Source organism: Rhinatrema bivittatum, chromosome 8 (assembly GCF_901001135.1).
Source record: "Rhinatrema bivittatum chromosome 8, aRhiBiv1.1, whole genome shotgun sequence".
Taxonomy (NCBI): Eukaryota; Metazoa; Chordata; class Amphibia; order Gymnophiona; family Rhinatrematidae; genus Rhinatrema; species Rhinatrema bivittatum.
Window position 1 is genome coordinate 159,153,796 of NC_042622.1, and position 18,062 is coordinate 159,171,857.

At 46.1% G+C, this 18,062-nt stretch overlaps 1 protein-coding gene across 17 annotated transcripts in view; it reads right to left on the reverse strand.

The window, feature by feature from the left end:
• Window positions 1-18,062, reverse strand: part of ZNF618 (zinc finger protein 618) — a 638,793-nt gene that overhangs the window by 184,839 nt on the left and 435,892 nt on the right. For all 17 annotated transcript variants that reach the window (XM_029611901.1, XM_029611889.1, XM_029611890.1 and 14 more), the window contains one exon: window positions 3,384-3,461. In XM_029611901.1, the coding sequence (XP_029467761.1) occupies window positions 3,384-3,461 (78 nt within the window). The remainder of the gene's footprint in view (window positions 1-3,383; window positions 3,462-18,062) is intronic.

Sequence of the window (18,062 nt, forward strand, 5' to 3'; positions counted from 1 at the left end):
TTCAAGGTCTGGGAAATCAGGGCCAGCAGTTCATCTCTATGAAAGAACCGCAACACGGTTCTTTCTGGTTCCAGCCCTGGAGGAATTTCCCCATCTTCCAGGGAATCTGGATCAACCTCATCTTCAGTGCCATCCAGATTACTATTGGGAACACTGCAGGGAGCTGAGGCGAGCCCTGGCGCTTAAGCATAGGACTGGAAGAGGGAGAATCCATCAACTGAAGGTCTGACCAGACAGAAATGGGGGAAGCGGAGGACTGCGCCTGAAGAAAGGCTTGTAAGCCTTGAAAAAATTCCACCCAAGAAAAATCATCCGGGTCCAGACCAAACACAGAAGGAACTGGAGCTGGTTCCACAGAACTGCCCTCGCCAGCAGAGAAGCCAAACAAAGGAGAACCAAGATCTGGCGTTCCCCCAAGTCAAGGCTGTGACCAACCCACCATCAGAATGGGAAGAGCCAGGCTTAGCAAAATACGAGGAGGACAATTCTCCCTGAGCATCTGAGCAGCGCTGACACAGATTGGAAGCCAGGTCAAGCTGAGAAGCCCTAATATAACAAGCTACACAAATAGGAAGATGCTTAGGCTTCTTGCTTACCTGCACCATCGCTGCGGTAAACGTGCGAACGGCTCATGCTTAAAAATTAAATGCACCCCAAAAATAAGCCCCTTGAAGAAAGCGTGGCAAGGTGCACACACAACCTCTGTGCCAAGTTAAGCGCATAAAGTTTGTATGCGTAAAAAGCGCGTCCAAAAAACGAGCTTACAAAGTTTGCTCAGAGCTGACACTGCGCACACAGATGGCCTATAGAGGGCAGCAGAACATGCACATAAGTGCGCGAAAAACAGCCACCACAGTCTACCACGCGGCATGCAAAAAAAAAAAAATCATAAGTGCGGGGCCTAGCTCATCGGTGGTTGCTCAACCCGCCAGGCACCCCAGTTCCCCAACAGGAGCGGGAATGAATGTCGGCACACTGTGCCAAGAACGGAGACCAGAGGAAGTCCTGAAACCTGTCTTTGATTCAGGTAAAACTTTTTTTTTTTTTAAACCTTATCTGAGCTCAGCACTTGCCAGCTGAGTACAGAGACGATCTCCGGCTGTGGAGGGAAGAGAGCATCTGCCGTCACCGCCATGCTTGGCCTCCTGTATACGCTGCCTTTAAGCTGAACTAGCAGCTAAGTCCACGCCGGGAAACCCAGATACCAGACCAAAGCACAACTCTTGAGGGTCCAAAGAAATCGCCTCAGGAATTTTCAACTGGGGGAGGGACCTTTAGGTATCACTATAGGAGAGCGGGGCTTTTTTTTCCTGAATTTAGAATTTCAAATTTCTCTTTTCAAAAAGCTCAAAGCAATCCTCATAGGGAGATGCATATCCACTATCTGCTGGAGACAGAGAATACTGGCAGGTTGGGGTCACTGCAGGGTTATATATACTGTGACGTCAGCTTGCTTCGCCCCATCTACTGGCAGAGGAGCATAAACCCACTGGTCCTGAGTCCATCTGTCTACACACCACAAAATCGTTCTGGGAAAAAAGGTTTTGTGTTATATTAATGGTGCATATGGCTCTCAGATACAGTGGGCAGAAGATACAATATTAATTGTTTTTGCAAGAATCCGTTTTCACAGTAAATTCCATAAATTGTGGATATGGAAAGCTTCTTTGCTACAAAATAGCTTTTTTGGCTTTGGAAGGCAGAAAATCCTCCTTTATTCATGCAGTGGAGAAACGTTTTACACCATCTTTGTGTTATGGAGAGATACCTGGGCAAATAAGGCATTTTGGGATTTGGGGGGGTGATGGTCTTTAATCTCTTCCACATTGGGCTCAAAGTCTGATCTTGAATAGATATTGAACTTTTGTATGTGCTATTTATTTCTGTGGCTACGGGTTAATCAGTATGTGGTGATGGGGGTGGGGCATTCAGGGATTCTATTATTCTTCTTGTATGTTTTTCATCTGTTACAAGCAATACAATGCATAGAAGTGTCTACATCCATTGTATAGTGTTGTTCATGTATCTATTAATAAAAATAATTGAATCATAAACTGTCTCCCTTGGAATTTGAACATGTGATCTCCTTCCCCCTTTATCTACCCATAATTCTTAATGTGAAATAGTCTCTTGCCAGCTTTGGAGATGACTCAATGCTCTTAATATTGGGATCTGAATGTTTGTAGGAGCACTGAAGACATTTTAAGACAGGTAAGTCAATTAAGGAAAAGATAAAGAAGGTTAAAGATAATTGTGTATAACTTGTTATTCAGATCATGATTGATACACACTAATTCAAAGAACTAAATTGAGAATATAAGTATTATCTTATTCTGAAGACAAATAACGGTTCAATTAGGACAGTTTGAAAGAAAATTGTATCAGCAAGGAGAGTTAAAAATCAAAAAATTTCCTGAAGGCCCATGAAGGGCAATTTTCAAAATCACTTACCTAGGGAAAAGTAGTCACACAATGTATGCCTGCTTTTTGTTCAGGTACTTTTTCAAAGCAAAACCCAAGTAAATGCCTTCCCCAACCAAAACCAAACCCCCACCCCAGGACTGCTTCCAAACATATGTAGATAAAAGTACTTGCCCTTGTAGAGAGTGGGCAATAATCAAAAAGCTCTTTAAAATGGTATTTAACCTATGGAAATTACTTTTATTATGGCCCTTGCTGTTTTAACCCACTCTATTACTGCATAAATAACAGGTGCTATTAGTGCTCATGCTTTGTAGTTGACAATTTTCAAAGGAAAACCATGCAGGTGGTTTTTCTTTTAAAAATGGCTGCAATGTGCATGAGCTAAAAGTGCCTGTGTACATGGCAAACAATGCAGACTATTCAAAAGTATCCCCAAAATGTCAGTAGTAGAGATCTGAAAATAAACCCTCCTCCAATGAATCAAGTAGTAACTGAAAAGCAGCAGATTTGGCAGGATGCTTAGAAGTTTTCTGGAAAAGCTCTAGAAATGTGGCTTATTAGAGGTGCTTTTTATCAGTATGTTGACTTTATCTTTGTCACCTGTAAGGTCATATAATACTTAAATTACACACTTCTAAATGTACACAAATATAGAAATCTAAGATTGAATACAAAAGTGCTGTTTGACAGTGTCCAGCAGGGTTTAGAAACCCATAAAACCAGATTGTAAATTAACCTCTACCACTACCTGATATTTAATACCACCTTTGACTGCAAACTCTTCAGACAGGAACAGTACAGCACAGTCCACCCAAAATATTTAATCTAAGAATACTTAGTAGCTTAATATTACAATTACCAGATAGTATGGGTGAACTGGCACCACAAAGTTAATGTTTGCACTTTCAAACATACATAAATATCATATATCAAATATTTACATAACACAGCATACTCACCACTGGAATGTTGGGAGTTGTTATTTGTTTCTTCAAAGTTTTGTGTTTTAGCTTCCACTTTTCTGCTGAAAGCGCTTTCTGTCAGTGGCCAAGAATAAAACAGTAATCAGGATAAAGCAGTTATATAAACAGTTGCAACACACATTCTTTAAATGAAGCCTAGGCCTGACTAAAAAAGAACTTCTAAGTAGACCTTGGTATGTTGCTTATACATATTACCTGTTCTGAATTCCAGAAAGAAGCTCTCATTGGCATAGTGCAAATATTGAGGTGAGCACTAGCAGGAAATTGGAGAGCTTGAGATCATATTCAACATACCCTGGCTTATGAGCAAGGTTCATTCTTGTCATGGTGTGTAAACAATAAACCCATATGGAGATATCTCATAGGACAACAACATAGAAGTAACTAACTCTGCGGTATTATGGAGGTCTGCTAGTGGCTGCCAATTCCTCCCTGTTTTTTTCTCTGCCACAGGATGGGCTGTGCAGTGGCTGCTGAGCCTCTCAATGTTCAGCTGCCAGTAGGACGGGATCTGCTAGCGGCCACTGGGGCTCTCTCTCTCTCTTCGGCCACTGCGGGATAGGCTCCATGCTAGGCTGCTGGGTCATGGGATGGGAGGCAGCAGGAAAATGACCTTCGGTTAAACGCGGACTCCTACTGTCAGCTTTGGGAGGGGGGCAGGGTAGGGAGGTGTATTGCCACTGATCACATCGGGCAGAGGTTTGGTCTCTCTCTTACTGATCTGATATATAAAATTGGGATGGCACTTGCCACCCTGTTGAAATACCTATGGGCTGGGGATTCACTAAATCTCTTGAAAGCACTGACTGCACACCTCTGACGGTACTTGAGATACAGGCTCTGTCACCAAACCTCTTTCTCAACCTCCCTCCCTCCTCTCACCTTTTCCCTCCCCATCTTTCTCCTCTTCACATTTCCTCTCATCTGTTATCTCTCCTTCCATCCTTCCCCCTTAGTACCAACCTCATCTCTCTCCTCCCATCTCTTCCTACTACTCTCCCCTCCCTCCTATTGCTGTTATCCCCATTTCTCCTCTTCCTCCCCTCATTATACCAACCCACCTCCACTTTTTCACATCTTTATTTCTCTTCCCCATCCCATCTTCTTCCTCCCACGTCACTTCTTCTCTTCGCAGTCTACCCCTTCCCTCATTTTCTACCTCCATTTTGTACTCTCTCCCCACTTAGCTACCTCAACTCCCAACTCTCATGTGGGGACGATTGGCCAAACAGGCACTAGTTACCAGCCACCGTGTTGCCAGTTTTTCAGCAGGAGGAAACAGCATGCAAGTACTATAGTATGGGCTGCAGGAACTCAAAGCATTCGCAGCACTGGGGCCCCCCTCCTCGCAGCCTATACTATAGCGTTGCATGCTGTTTTCTCCTGCTGAGATAGCTGAGAAGCCGGCAACAAGGAGGATGACGGGTAGTGCTTGTCGGGCCCGATAACCTCACAAGGAAGTTGGGAGTTTGAGGTGAAAAGGGGGTAGGGAATTGTCACTGTGTAGTGCAAAGTAAATCAGAGAAACATTGTTTTTTTTTTATTATTATTACAGGCACCTTAAACTTGGGGCAGGGACTCTCAGACTTGGGGTACAGGCCCTGTGTACCCAGACCTAACGACGCCCCAAGTCTTTGGGTATATCTCTTTGCACATGACACTTGAAGAGGTCTTTCCCTCCACAGGAAAGGACCATGTTGTGTTTGGCGGTCTATGTGCTACTCTCATGAACTGGCGCACTCACCTCCCCTGACTGGGCCTGTCTTGCGGCTACAGCAGAATGCCACAAACTACTTTTCATGGCAGGACACTGCCAGCCCAACCCCGTCTCACGGTTCTTCACACAAAGGAACACCGCCAGCTCTGACCAGTCGCGCTCCTTAGGCGCGCATGCACCCTGATATCATCTCATTTAAAGATCCTGCGGTGCCTCTTGATGACCTCATAAGCTCTGCCCTATAAATTGCCCTCTCTGTCCTTCCCTCTTTGCCTCACAACAGGTACAGCTACTCCATAATAGAGTGTGTGCTTCTCAGCATTCCATTCTTCATCTGGCTTGTCCAGCTTGTCTTTAAGTCTTTGTTCTAGCCTGGTCCATCCTCTGTCATCCGCTTGATCCAGCCCTTGCCTGCCTGCCCCAGCTTATCTGTACCTCTTCCTCTCCTTTTGATGGATACCCACCTCTGACCCATCTGGACTTTGGATATGCCTGACCTCCACCTGCCTCTGACTCCTGTCTGGACTTCGGATACTCCTGCTTGCCACCTACCTATGACCCTAGCTAGCTTTGGACCTTCCCTTCTCTCATCAGCAGAAACCCCACCTAAGTCCCATCAGCCCCAGCACCGAAAGGCTCAACCTGAGGGGAATGTGGGCTGGTATAGGTAAAGGTCCTGATTGGTCTCTACCTCACCTGGTTCCGCCTGCTGACAGAACCTGCAGGGGCTCCTCCCTGGAGGTAGAGTCAATCTCACATCTGTCCAAGGATCCACAGACACAGACCAGGAGGAGCAGACTCCTTATACAGAGGGATGCCTGGAGAATAAGTCTTTCTGCTCAGAGAAGGTGCCTGGGGTTTTAGAGAAGAGGTTGGACAGGCCTTACTGGGAAGAAAGCAAAAGGAGTCCAGGAGAGGTGAAAGCTTAAGATTCCAAGATATGCTGAGATAAGTGTTCCTGTGGATATTCTGAATCCAAGGAGCCCAAGGAGGACAGGATTCCTTCAGACACAGAATACTGCTCAGGGTTGTTCTTTAGGGAACATTAAAGATAAACTACTTGCCAGAAGATGGTCTTAAAAGAGATGCTGACTGAACACACAAATAAGCCAGGGGCTCCATTGTGAGTGAGAACTGAAAGGGGAGAGGAGAAATCTGTTCCATCCGTAAGATACTGGGAGGGCCAAGGGAGAAAGGATTCATGTCCCTAAGAGCTGACTTTGGGGGAAAGCTGTGGAGTTCTGTGGAGCTTGACAGAATTTATATTTTTTTAGTACTGGATATGGACTTTGTGTCACTGTTTGTGTACTATCAACTGGTTTATTCTTTTGGAATTCGTTTTCCTGCCATCAGTGACCGTAAAGACTTGTTTTGAGTAACAGAACTGGAAATAGAGTGCTGATTTTTTTTTTTGTGTGCCTGGACTGTTGGGCAGAGAAGCCCTAGAGACAGAACAAAACCCTATGGGCCTTGAAAAGCAAATCTTTTCCTCACATACAAGTCTTTCCTTGCATGGTCCATGACCTTCCCCGTGCGCCTAAGTCTGCTCGTCAAGGGGGCTACATCTCTATTGAAGAAGTTTTGTTATAGTAAAGACTTTATGTGGAACACATACACTGCATAGGCAGAGTGTTTTGTGGATCTCAGCAAAAAAACCCTGAAGGTCCTAAAGGTTAAGCTTCCCCACCTGCTCAGAACAAGCCACTCAGAGTATCCCTTTTGTGAAAAACAAAGAAGTGGCTACACATATACTTCCACAAATTCTATGCCAACAAACAACTTCTGCATTCAGAGAATTGTAGGAAACCAGAAGATTAGATTGTGCGGCAGCATGAAATGATAGAACAGTGAAGGCAGCACTAAAGCAGATTAATCTTTCTTTTCTGGCAAAGTCTCATATTCATGACTTAATTGTGGCTTCATATAACTATATATTATAGATATAATATATGTGTTGCTTTAACGTCCAACAGATGGCGCTGTTTTTAAAAAAAAAACATGGTTTTACCTGTCACAGGTGCGACATCTATATAATATAGGTATATAAAAACACGCGCGTATTCGAATGCCATGTTGTGTCAAAATTTCAAAGCAATTAGTGAAGAACATTTATTTATATATATGAATGGGGTGGAATGGGTAAATAAAGAATGATTTACCCTTTTAAATAGTAAAACAATTAGATATTATGTGAAACTAACAACCAGCCGTTGCAAAAGAGATTGTAGAAAGTATTTTTTCACTCAGTGCACTATCAAGCTGTGGAATCTGTTGCCAGAGGTCAAGGTGACTAGCATAGTGGGGTTTAAAAGAGGCTTGGACAAGCTCCTGGAGGAAAAGTTCATAACATTATTAGTCACAGACTAAAGGGAGCTATTACTATCCCTGGGAGTGAGTAACAGGAATTAGATCTACTTTATGGTATCTGCCAGGTACTTGCAAACCTGGACTGACCACTGTCAGAGACAGAATGCTGGGCTCAACGGACCTTGGTCTCTCCCAGCATGACAAATCGTATGTTCTTATGTTGCCGGATGTCAGTCTTTACTTCTAGCCTTAGGACAGCTGAAAGGTAAATATAACAGATTCTTACTAATCGCCTTCGGTATAATTCAGTCATCCCAAGTGGAAGACAAATTTTGTCCAATCTATGGGACCTGGGCATGCTCCTGTAGAGAATGTGAGTCAGACTATGAGAAGGAGCTAGAGAAGAAGGAAGCTGCAGCTAATGTTATCAGTGAAATGGCTGCTGTGTTTACTAATCCAGCTCTCTGATAGTCCTTCCCAACTGCTGTCAGAGAGGATCATGCATGACATTATGTAAATTTCTTGGTAGAGGGGATCTCTGCTGAGGAGTACATTTTATGAGTACTAACAAAAGAGACTGAAGGGTGTTAATGCTGTAAATTGACTCTTGGAGAATTTTGTTAAACCTGGAATGCTGTACAAACTGATTATGAGATTAAGATCAGAACTAGGATAGTGAAACCTTATTATCATCCTGGTCAAACAGCAAGTTAGTAGCTGTTTTAAATGTCAAGGAATGCAAGTAATTATGTTTGTCAGCATAAAGCACAATTGCTTACTTGTAACAGGTGTTCTCAGAGAACAGCAGGATGTTAATCCTCACACATGAGTGACTTCATCAGATGGAGGAGGAAAACTTATGTCAAAGTTTCTAGAACTTTGACTAGGAATACTGAGCAAGCTCAGCATGCCCTATACCATGCGTCCATACAAGGTCCCTCTTCAGTCTCATAACATAGAAATACGATTAAAATAAAATTAAAAAAAATAGGAGAAAGAACTCCATGGGGTAGTGGGCGAATTTTGTGAAAATTAACATCCTGCTGTCCTTGGAGAACACCTGTTACAGGTAAGCAACTCTGCTTTCTCTGAGGACAAGCAGGAATCCTAGCTACAGGCTGCTACAGAACACAAAAGGGGACCAACAGACACCTAACCAGGGGGCAATGGGCACACCACCACTGGTGCTGTTGGGAACAGAGCGGGGAGACAGCCTGAACCCATAAAGGGCCCTAGATTGGGAAAGTTGGGTTCCACACCTCAAACAGGTTCTGAAGGACAGACTAGCCGAATCTACTGTCGTGTTGGCCATCCCTAGCCAGACAGTAATGTGATGTGGAATGTGTAGAGAGAACTCCATGTTGCAGCCTTGCAGATCTCTTACATGGGAGCTGCTCAAAAGTAGGCCACCAATGCTGCCATATCTCTGACAGAATGAGCCTTGACATGACCCCCAAGATGCAATGCCGCCTGGGCATAACAGAAGGAGATACAATCTGCTAGCCAACTGGACAGTAGTGTCTGTTTGGCAATGGCAATGCCCAACCTATTCTTATCAAAAGAAACAAAAAGATGGATGGACTGTCTATGGGCTTCTGTCTGCTGAAGACAGAAGGCTAAGACTTGCTTGCAGTCCAAACTGTGCAGTGTTCATTCGTCTTGGTGCGAATGGGGCCTGGGAAAGAATATTGACTGGCTAAGATGGAAATCTGTCACCACCTTAGGCAGGCACTTAGGGTAGGTACGTAAGACCATCCTGTCATAATAGAATTTAGTATAAGGTGGCTAAGTCAATAAGGTCTGGAGCTTATTGACCCTGTGTGCTGAAATGATCACCACCAAAAATATGACCTTCCAGGTCAGGTACTTCAGGTCACAGGTGCGCTGTCTCACAAAAGAAGCTTTCATCAGCTGAGCTACCAAACACATTGAGGTTCCAAGACATTGCGGGAAGCCATAGATGAGGCTTCAATTGAAGCAGTCCCCGCAATTATAGGTTGTACAGAGATGGGTGTACCATCTACACCATGGTGGTATGCACCAATTGCACTAAGATGAACTCTAACAGAGTTGGTTTTAAAGCCAGCCTCCGATAGGTGTAGAAGATAATAAAGCATTTTTTATGTGGGGCAGGAGAACGAATCTAGGGCCTTCTGCTCGCATCACACGGAAAACCTCCTCCACTTCTTTCTCATGGAAGGCTTTCTAGAAGCCACCAGGACCCGAGACACATCTTCTGAAAAAAATAAGCAGCTTCAGGATTAACCTTTTTTTTTTTTTTGTTCAAACATTTTTATTGGGTTTTGCAAATTTAAAATAAACAAACAATACAAGAGAGAGTGGACTCATATCTCTCCCTCTGCCAACAGACCCAACAATATGCTGATAATTCCCCGCCCCCAATACCCCCCCCCCTAACATGCCGTAAACATGAGTAATACTGGATAAAGAAAGGCAGTTAGACGAGGACTCCCCACGAGGGAGTCTATGGGACAGCAATCAAAGCTGTCAGTCATTCAAAAACAAACTCCGTACACGATGAGACAAAGTCTGGAGGTATAAAGTCCAGATTGAAGCAAACCGGCGCCGGCGGCTAGGCGATCCTCGTGCCGCCATGCTTTCCATGGTCATCATGCTATGTAGTTGATTTCTCCAGGTCCAAAACGAGGGAACATCCGAAGACCTCCAAACGAGAAGAATCGTTTTCTTTCCCACCAAACTCGCCTTCTGGAACAGCTGACGAGAGCCAGGATCCCTAACACGAAGTGGAGAGATGCACCCGAACAAAAACCACATGGGGGAGACGGGCAGTGTCACGTCGAGCAAATCCATTAAAAAGGCCGCTACCTTGCGCCAGAAGCCAAGTACTCCCGGACAAGTCCAAAACATGTGGGACAACGTACCCACCCGTCCAGGGCAACGGACACAAAAAGGTGTAGTGGCAACTGACAATTGGTGCGCCCTTTGAGGGGAGATAAACGCCCGGGTTAAAAACTTGTATTGCATCTCTCTGTAGTACATATTGGTAGAGATCCTGGCTATTCGCCCAAAACAGACATTTAAAATGAAACTTGTAATGAGAAACTCGCCATCCTTATTCCAACGATCAACGAGAGAGGAACAGACATCTACCTGGGTACTTTTTTGTAATAACTTATAATACTGAGACAAAGACGGGATCTTAGCAGCCCCAAAGTGGAACACCACATCTAGGGCTTGGTATCTTGTGATATCCTTAGCCTCCGGTGGCAGGGACTTGAAATAGTGGTGAACTTGCATGTAGGGAAATGTGTGCTTGGAATGTAAGCCATAAAGTTGTTGAAAGTCATGAAACTGCATTAACACCCCCTCCTCAGTCCACATATGGCCTAAATATTCCACCCCCGAGCCTCCCACTCGCGGAACATAACCGATTGCGTGCCAGGTTGGAATTCAGCGTTCCCCCGAATAGGTAACAAATAAGCACACACCGGAGGAGCGTGTATGAGTTTGACAAAACGCTTCCAGGATTGCCGTATGGGCCGGGTAAATGCAGAGTGTAAGGTAGACCAAGAGAGATCACTTGCTTTGCCCTGTAAGGCATAAGAGGGAGCCAGCGGGTATAAAAGAGTCCGCTCCAGCGAGAGCGGGGCATAGTGCGAGGAGCCCTGTAACCAATTGCGAATAAGCCGCAAATTGCAGGCAAGGTTATAATTGGCAAGGTTAGGGACCCCCAGACCCCCCCCTCTCCACGAATTTTGTAACCAACGAAAAGGTAATCTAGACCGTCCCCCACTCCACAGAAATCTCCGCAACTCCCCCTCGACCCGAGCTAAGTCCCTTCGTCTTAGTAAGAGCGGGAGGTTCTGCAGTAGATAAAGCCATTTAGGGAGCAGAGTCATCTTAAAAAGCGCCACCCGCCCCGTCAACGAGAGGGGGAGTGCCTTCCAGGTCTGGAGAGTGTGTTGGGTTTGTCGGAGCAACCGTGGAACATTGACCTGGTAAACCAACTCAGGGTCCGAGGGTAGATAAACTCCCAGGTAACGAATACTATCTCCTGCCCACTGGAGTGGAAAATGTCCCCCCCAGTTAGCCTGCAGTCCAGGTGGGTAAGCCAGGGCATATGACTTAGTCTCATTTAGCTGAAACCCCGAAAAGGTCCCAAACGTCTCAATCAATCGCAACAATGGCGGCAAGGACAAGGCTGGTTTGGTGATAAATAGTAGCAGATCGTCCGCAAACGCCACGGATTTAAAGAACCCGGATTCCATGTAAATACCGCGGATCTCCGGAGTGTTTCCAATGGCATGCAACAAAGGTTCCAATTGCAATAGGAAGAGAAGGGGGGAGAGAGGGCACCCCTGTCTCGTACCCCTTGCCACTACAAATTCCTCCGACTGCGAGCCATTGGCCACTATACAAGCCCGAGGATCAGTATAGAGAAGTTGTATGGCTTGTAGGAAAAACCCATTGAAACCCATACGGCGCAATACAGTGAATAGGTAACTCCACTCCACCCTATCGAACGCCTTTGCGGCGTCAAAACTAATAGCGAGATAAGGGAGTGACATACGCCGACTCAAGGTCATAGCTGCCAAATTTTTCAAATATTGGATAATGCGTACCGGTGACGGACAAAACCAGCCTGCTGATCACCAATTAAATGAGGCAAACAAGTTGCCAGTCTCTCCGCCAAAATCTTGGCTAGTAGCTTATGGTCATAGTTAAGTAAAGATATAGGGTGATAAGAGTCGGCGTGTAGGGGGTCCTTTCCGGGTTTAGGTATTAATATGTGTGCCAAATTATCATGCGCGGAGAAAAAACCCTTGGACACCATTTCCGCGAAGGCCATCGCTAAAGGTTGGGACACCGAGTCTCGGAGAAGTTTAAAGAATTCCGAGGTGAAACCATCAGGACCCGGAGCTTTGAAATTTTTAGAAGTAGTAATGGCTGTCGACACCTCCGGAGAGATCGGGGCATTGAGCATATCCTGATCCGCCCTGGCCAGCTGAGAAATGGGTAAGCCTTCACAAAACCGGCGACACGCCTCAGGGTTCCCCCCCTCGGAGGTATAGAGCGAGGAGTAGTAAGTCCGGAAACTGCGTAAAATAGCAGGGGTGTCCCGTACCACCGTCCCTGGGGACACATTCAGGGCTGGGATATAGCGGCTGGTTCTAGAGGATTTAATAAGATTAGACATCATTTTACCCGCCTTATTACCATATTGATACAGTTTAAATTGGTAAAATTGGTAGCTTTTCCTCGCCCTCTGGTGCAGCAGAGCATTGAGAGCATGTTGTTTTGCCAAATAATCGGTTCGGGCCTGTGCCGATCTTGAGTGGATCAGAGAGACCCTAGCCAGGCGAGCCTGGCAGCTCAAAGTGAGAATACGGCGATCTAGTATTTTCCGACGCTGTGCAGTATAAGAAATAATTTCGCCACGCATTACCGCTTTCGCAGTGTTCCAAAAGAGAATTGGTTGGGAGACATGGGCTTGGTTATTCGCCACATAGTCATTCCATTTTAGCAAGAGAAAGTCCTTAAACTTCTCATCTTGCGCCAAGTAATAGGGATAGCGCCAATGTCGAACTGAAGTGGTTGGTGCCGCAAACTGCATCTCCACCCACACCGGGGCATGGTCCGAGACCGCTATGCTCTCAATGCCCGCCGCCAGAGCCCGATGAAACGCGTGTGTGCTCAAGAGAAAGTAGTCAATCCTGGCAAAGGAAGCGTGGGCCCTAGAAAGGTGTGTGAAATCACGTTCCATGGGATGCAAGGTCCTCCAAACATCCAGCAAATGCAGATTCGATTCCAACATGGTCGGACCCCGCCCTGCACCCGCATCCCAGCCCCGGTTCTGCGAAGCGTCCAACTGAGGATCACGGACCGTGTTAAAATCCCCCCCTACAATCAGGATATCCGACAAAAACGGCAATAGGTGTTTAAACAGAGTACGGTAAAAGCGGGGATCATAAATATTTGGTGCATATAAATTGCAGAAGACCACCTTGTTGTGAAATAGTTCAGTTACTAGAATGAGATAGCGCCCCTGGGGATCCTTTATTTCCTGGTGAATGGTAAGAGGGAGTTGTTTATGAAATAGAATTGCTACCCCGGCGGACTTAGAGGAAGCAGAAGCGTACCTCACCTCCCCCACCCATGCCCGACGAAGCTTCATATGCTCACTATCTGTGAGGTGAGTCTCCTGTAAGAAAGCCACCGCGGCCGACTGCCTGTTCAATAAAGAAAGTACCTTCGTGCGCTTAATTGGGGAATGTAGGCCGCAGACATTCCATGAGAGCAGTTTTGTGGAGTTACTCATGAGGTACCACTAAGTTTACCTGAAGCACTGTAGTGTTAGTAAAGATCAAAGGGCAGGCCCTCCCAGCTAAGGCCCCCCATTGTTTACAATAAGGAAAGAGTGCCGTCCCTCGTCGGTCCCGCTCAGCGCTACAACCAGCATCGTGTACTACCAACAGAAACTCCCATACCTCCCCCGGTTCCCCCCCACCCCCCACCCACCTGTATCCCCTCCCCCCTCTACCCCTCCCCCCTACCCCCTTTCCATCCCAATCCAACCCCCTTATTCTCCTCCAATTCGGGGAGTATCCTATTCCCTACCTCCCTCCTTCCCCCAAATCGCGCCTTCAGAGTGAAGGCGATGAGATCCGTAGTGACATGAACAGGTCCACCCCATATAGTGGGAAGCTATACAAAGCTAAATTGGCAGCAACAGCTCAAATACAATAAACAACGCATCCCTCCAACGCTTCCCCCCCCCCCGCCTCAAATGCATATTCAGGAATGAACATTAAGGGAACACATGATTCCATGGCACATTGTGAAGGACTGATAGAAAGAAAGAAAATAAAATAAAAAAACTCAAAAGCAAGCTAGACCGACTGAGCATTCAAACAGATGAACATCCAAATAGGACAAACTAAAAGAATAGAAGCAGAGAAAAAAAAACTGTTCATTCCACTATCCATGGTATGTCCGTGCAGTCAGAATCAAAAGGAAAAAAAATAAAAAGGGTGAGGTAAAAAAGGAAAACCGTCCTAACACCACAGCCGCTCCCGCTCGGGAGCAATAAAGTCTGAGCAGCCGATCTGAGACAAATTAGAGCGTGGAGTTTCCAGGGGGGCCAAGACCCGGCACCCGGGTACAATAAAAATTTTTAAAAGAAAAAATGGGTAAGTATAAAAAACCCCGTGAAACAAGTCAAAAAAACACGGAGCAGGTAACAAGGCCCCAAGTCAAAAAAAAACAACCAACTTCTGAGAAACAAACTTCTACTACCAGCCCCCAATCTGTGCAATGCCCTCTTGGGAACCAAGGAGATACGCGCCAGATGCTCGCTCAAGCCATTTTATCTATGTATTGTTGGGCTTGATCCGGCGAGTCAAAAGTATGAGTAGTTTCACCGTGCCAGAAGCGCAGGCGGGCCGGGTACAGGAGGGAAAACTTTACCCCGCGATTGTGTAATGTCGTGCACAACGGCGAAAAACGCCGCCGAGCATCGGAAACCGCAGCAGAGAAGTCCTGAAAAATTCGAATAGGTTGTCCCTGGTAGGTAAGTGGTGTTTTGCTGTGGGAGGCCCGCCAAATCTCGGCCTTATGTGCCGAATTTAGTATCTTAGCGATTATCAGCCTAGGACGGCCCTGGTTAGCCGGCCTAGACCCCAAACGATGGGCCCTCTCCACCACCAATTTGCCGCTAAGTGAGGGGAGCTCTAAAGCTTCCGGGAGCCAGGTTTCCAGCAGGGAGCAGAAGGTCTTTTCGGCGATATCTTCTGAGAAGCCCAGGAACCTTAGATTATCCCTACGAGCCCTATTTTCAAGGTCTTCCACCTTCTGGGAGAGCGTTGCTATCAGTTTAGCTTGATTCGCCGCATCACCCGCCATTTTCGCCGCGCCATCTTCTACCCCCGAGACTCGGGATTCAATTTGATCAAGACGGGGCTGCAAGGCAGCAAGGGAATCTCTGACCTCCCCCAGTTCCTCATGAATTAGCGACCACTTTTCGTCTAAGGCCTCCTTAATTGCGGCCTTGATGTCCGTGAGAGTAAGGGAGGGGGGATGGTCCGATGCCGACTCACCCCCTCCGTTGTCCGCCATCTTGGGTTCCGGGGCCCGTGGTTTTTCCTTCTCTTTCCTCCCACCTTTGGAAGTCATGGCCGGCAACATTTTACACCAGGTTCGAATTGATGACATGCACTTAGAGCCCGATGAACTCAAAAAGTGCCGTGAAAGCGAATTGCGCGCTGCGATGGGCCGCGATATGCGGGGTGGGCCTGCGAGCCAGAGGTCCGTGCGTCCTCACAGCTCAGCACATCACGTGATCTCAGGATTAACCTTTTAACATCCAGGCTGTGTGCGACAGGACCTGGAGATTGGGACGCAGCAGCCTGCCTTGGTCGTACTTGATGAGATCTGGGGAAGATCCCAAACTGATCGGTCTGGGGATGGACAACTCCTGAAGGAGTGGAAACCAGATCTGTCTCAGCCAATGAGGAACTATGAGAATCATAGTCTCTTTGTCCTCGTGAAGCTTCAAGAGAGTTTTCACCTCTAAGGGAATCAGGGAATACACACACAAAAGACTCTTGTCCCAATGACGTCCGAGGACATCTGAGACTGGCTTGCCATCTGTCCAGTGAAGGGTGCAGAACAAAGGCACCTTCCTGTTGCAGGGAGATGCGAACAGATCTAAGTCTGGGCTCCCCCAGAGGTGGAATATCCGATTCACTACCCTCTGGTCCAGGGACCATTCGTGGGGTCTGAAAGCTAGACTCAGCCTGTCTGCTCTATTGAACCTCCGCTGCAATGGACGCCATGACGACAGCCCTCTGGCGAGGCAGAAAGTCCTTGGCCTGAGCAGTGTCTAGCAGGGCTCCGATGAAGTCCAATTGAGTTGAGGGGCTGAGATGGGACTTTGGGTAGTTGAGAATGAACCCTAGTGACAACAACACCTGAACTGTCAAGCACATGGACCTGACAGCTCCTGACTGAGATGTGATCTTGACCAATCAATCATCCAGATACAGGAAGACATGCACTCCTAGCCTGCGGAGCTGCGCCACCGCCACGGCCAGACATGGAGCAGATGTGAGCCCGAACGGCAACACCTGGTAAGAGAAGTGCTGTGTTCCCACAACAAATCAGAGATATTTCCTATGACCAGAGAAGATTTCGATATGAGTATATGCATCCTTTAGTTCGAGGGAGCATAGCCAGTCCCCCTTTTGCAAAAGGGGAATCAAGGTGCCCAGGGAAACCATCTTGAACTTTTCTCTTTTTAGAAATTTGTTCAAGGCCCTTAGGTCTAGAATGGGATGGAGTCCTGATCTCTTTGGAATCAGGAAGTACCTGAGTAGAATTTTCACCCTCTTTGCCCTGGTGGTACAGGCTTGACCACTTCTGGCCATTAAGAGGGAGGAGAGCTCTGCTTGTAGTACTTCCTGATGTGCTACCAGAGCCCAGTATGGACACAAGGGTAATCTGGTAGGAAACCCAACAGATTTAATTGGTACCCTTGGTGGACAATTGACAAAACCCATTGGTCTGAGTTTACACTGGGCCACTGGTTCGCAAAGAGTACTGGCTCATGTACAGCTGGTAGGCAGCTATGCGGTCAATAAGCATGGTGCCTTGGAACACCTTCATCCCAAGAGCATCCATTGATCTGTGGTCCTTCCCATTTTGGTAGTCCTTCTCTGAACCTTCTCCATCGCAATTATCTTTTTTGAGATGCGGCGACCAGAATTGTACACAGTATTCAAGGTGCAGTCTCACAATGGAGCGATACAGAGGCATTATGACATTTTCCGTTTTATTCCCAACATTCTGTTTGCTTTTTTGACTGCCGCAGCACACTGAACCGACGATTTAAATGTGTTATCCACTACGACACCTAGATCTCTTTCTTGGGTTGTAGTACCTAATATGGAACCCAACATTGTGTAATTATAGCATGGGTTATTTTTCCCTATATGCATCACCTTGCACTTATCCACATTAAATTTCATCTGCCATTTAGATGTCCAATTTTCCAGTCTCACAAGGTCTTCCTGCAATTTATCACAATCTGCTTGTGATTTAACTACTCTGAACAATTTTGTATCATCTGCAAATTTGATTCTCTCACTCGTATTTCTTTCCAGATCATTTATAAATATATTGAAAAGTAATGTCCCAGTACAGATCCCTGAGGCACTCCACTGTCCACTCCCTTCCACTGAGAAAATTGTCCATTTAATCCTATTCTCTGTTTCCAGTCTTTTAGCCAGTTTGCAATCCACGAAAGGACATCGCCACCTATCCCATGACTTTTTACTTTTCCTAGAAGCCTCTCATGAGGAACTTTGTCAAACGCCTTCTGAAAATCCAAGTATACTACATCTACCGGTTCACCTTTATCCACATGTTTATTAACTCCTTCAAAAAAGTGAAGCAGATTTGTGAGGCAAGACTTGCCCTGGGTAAAGCCATGCTGACTTTGTTCCATTAAACCATGTCTTTCTATATGTTCTGTGATTTTTTTTACTTGCTATTTTTATTTATTTTTCAAGTTTTATATACCGTCATTCGATAATGCCATCACAATGGTTTACATATTTAAACAAGGGATATGAAGGTTTACAAATAACAAA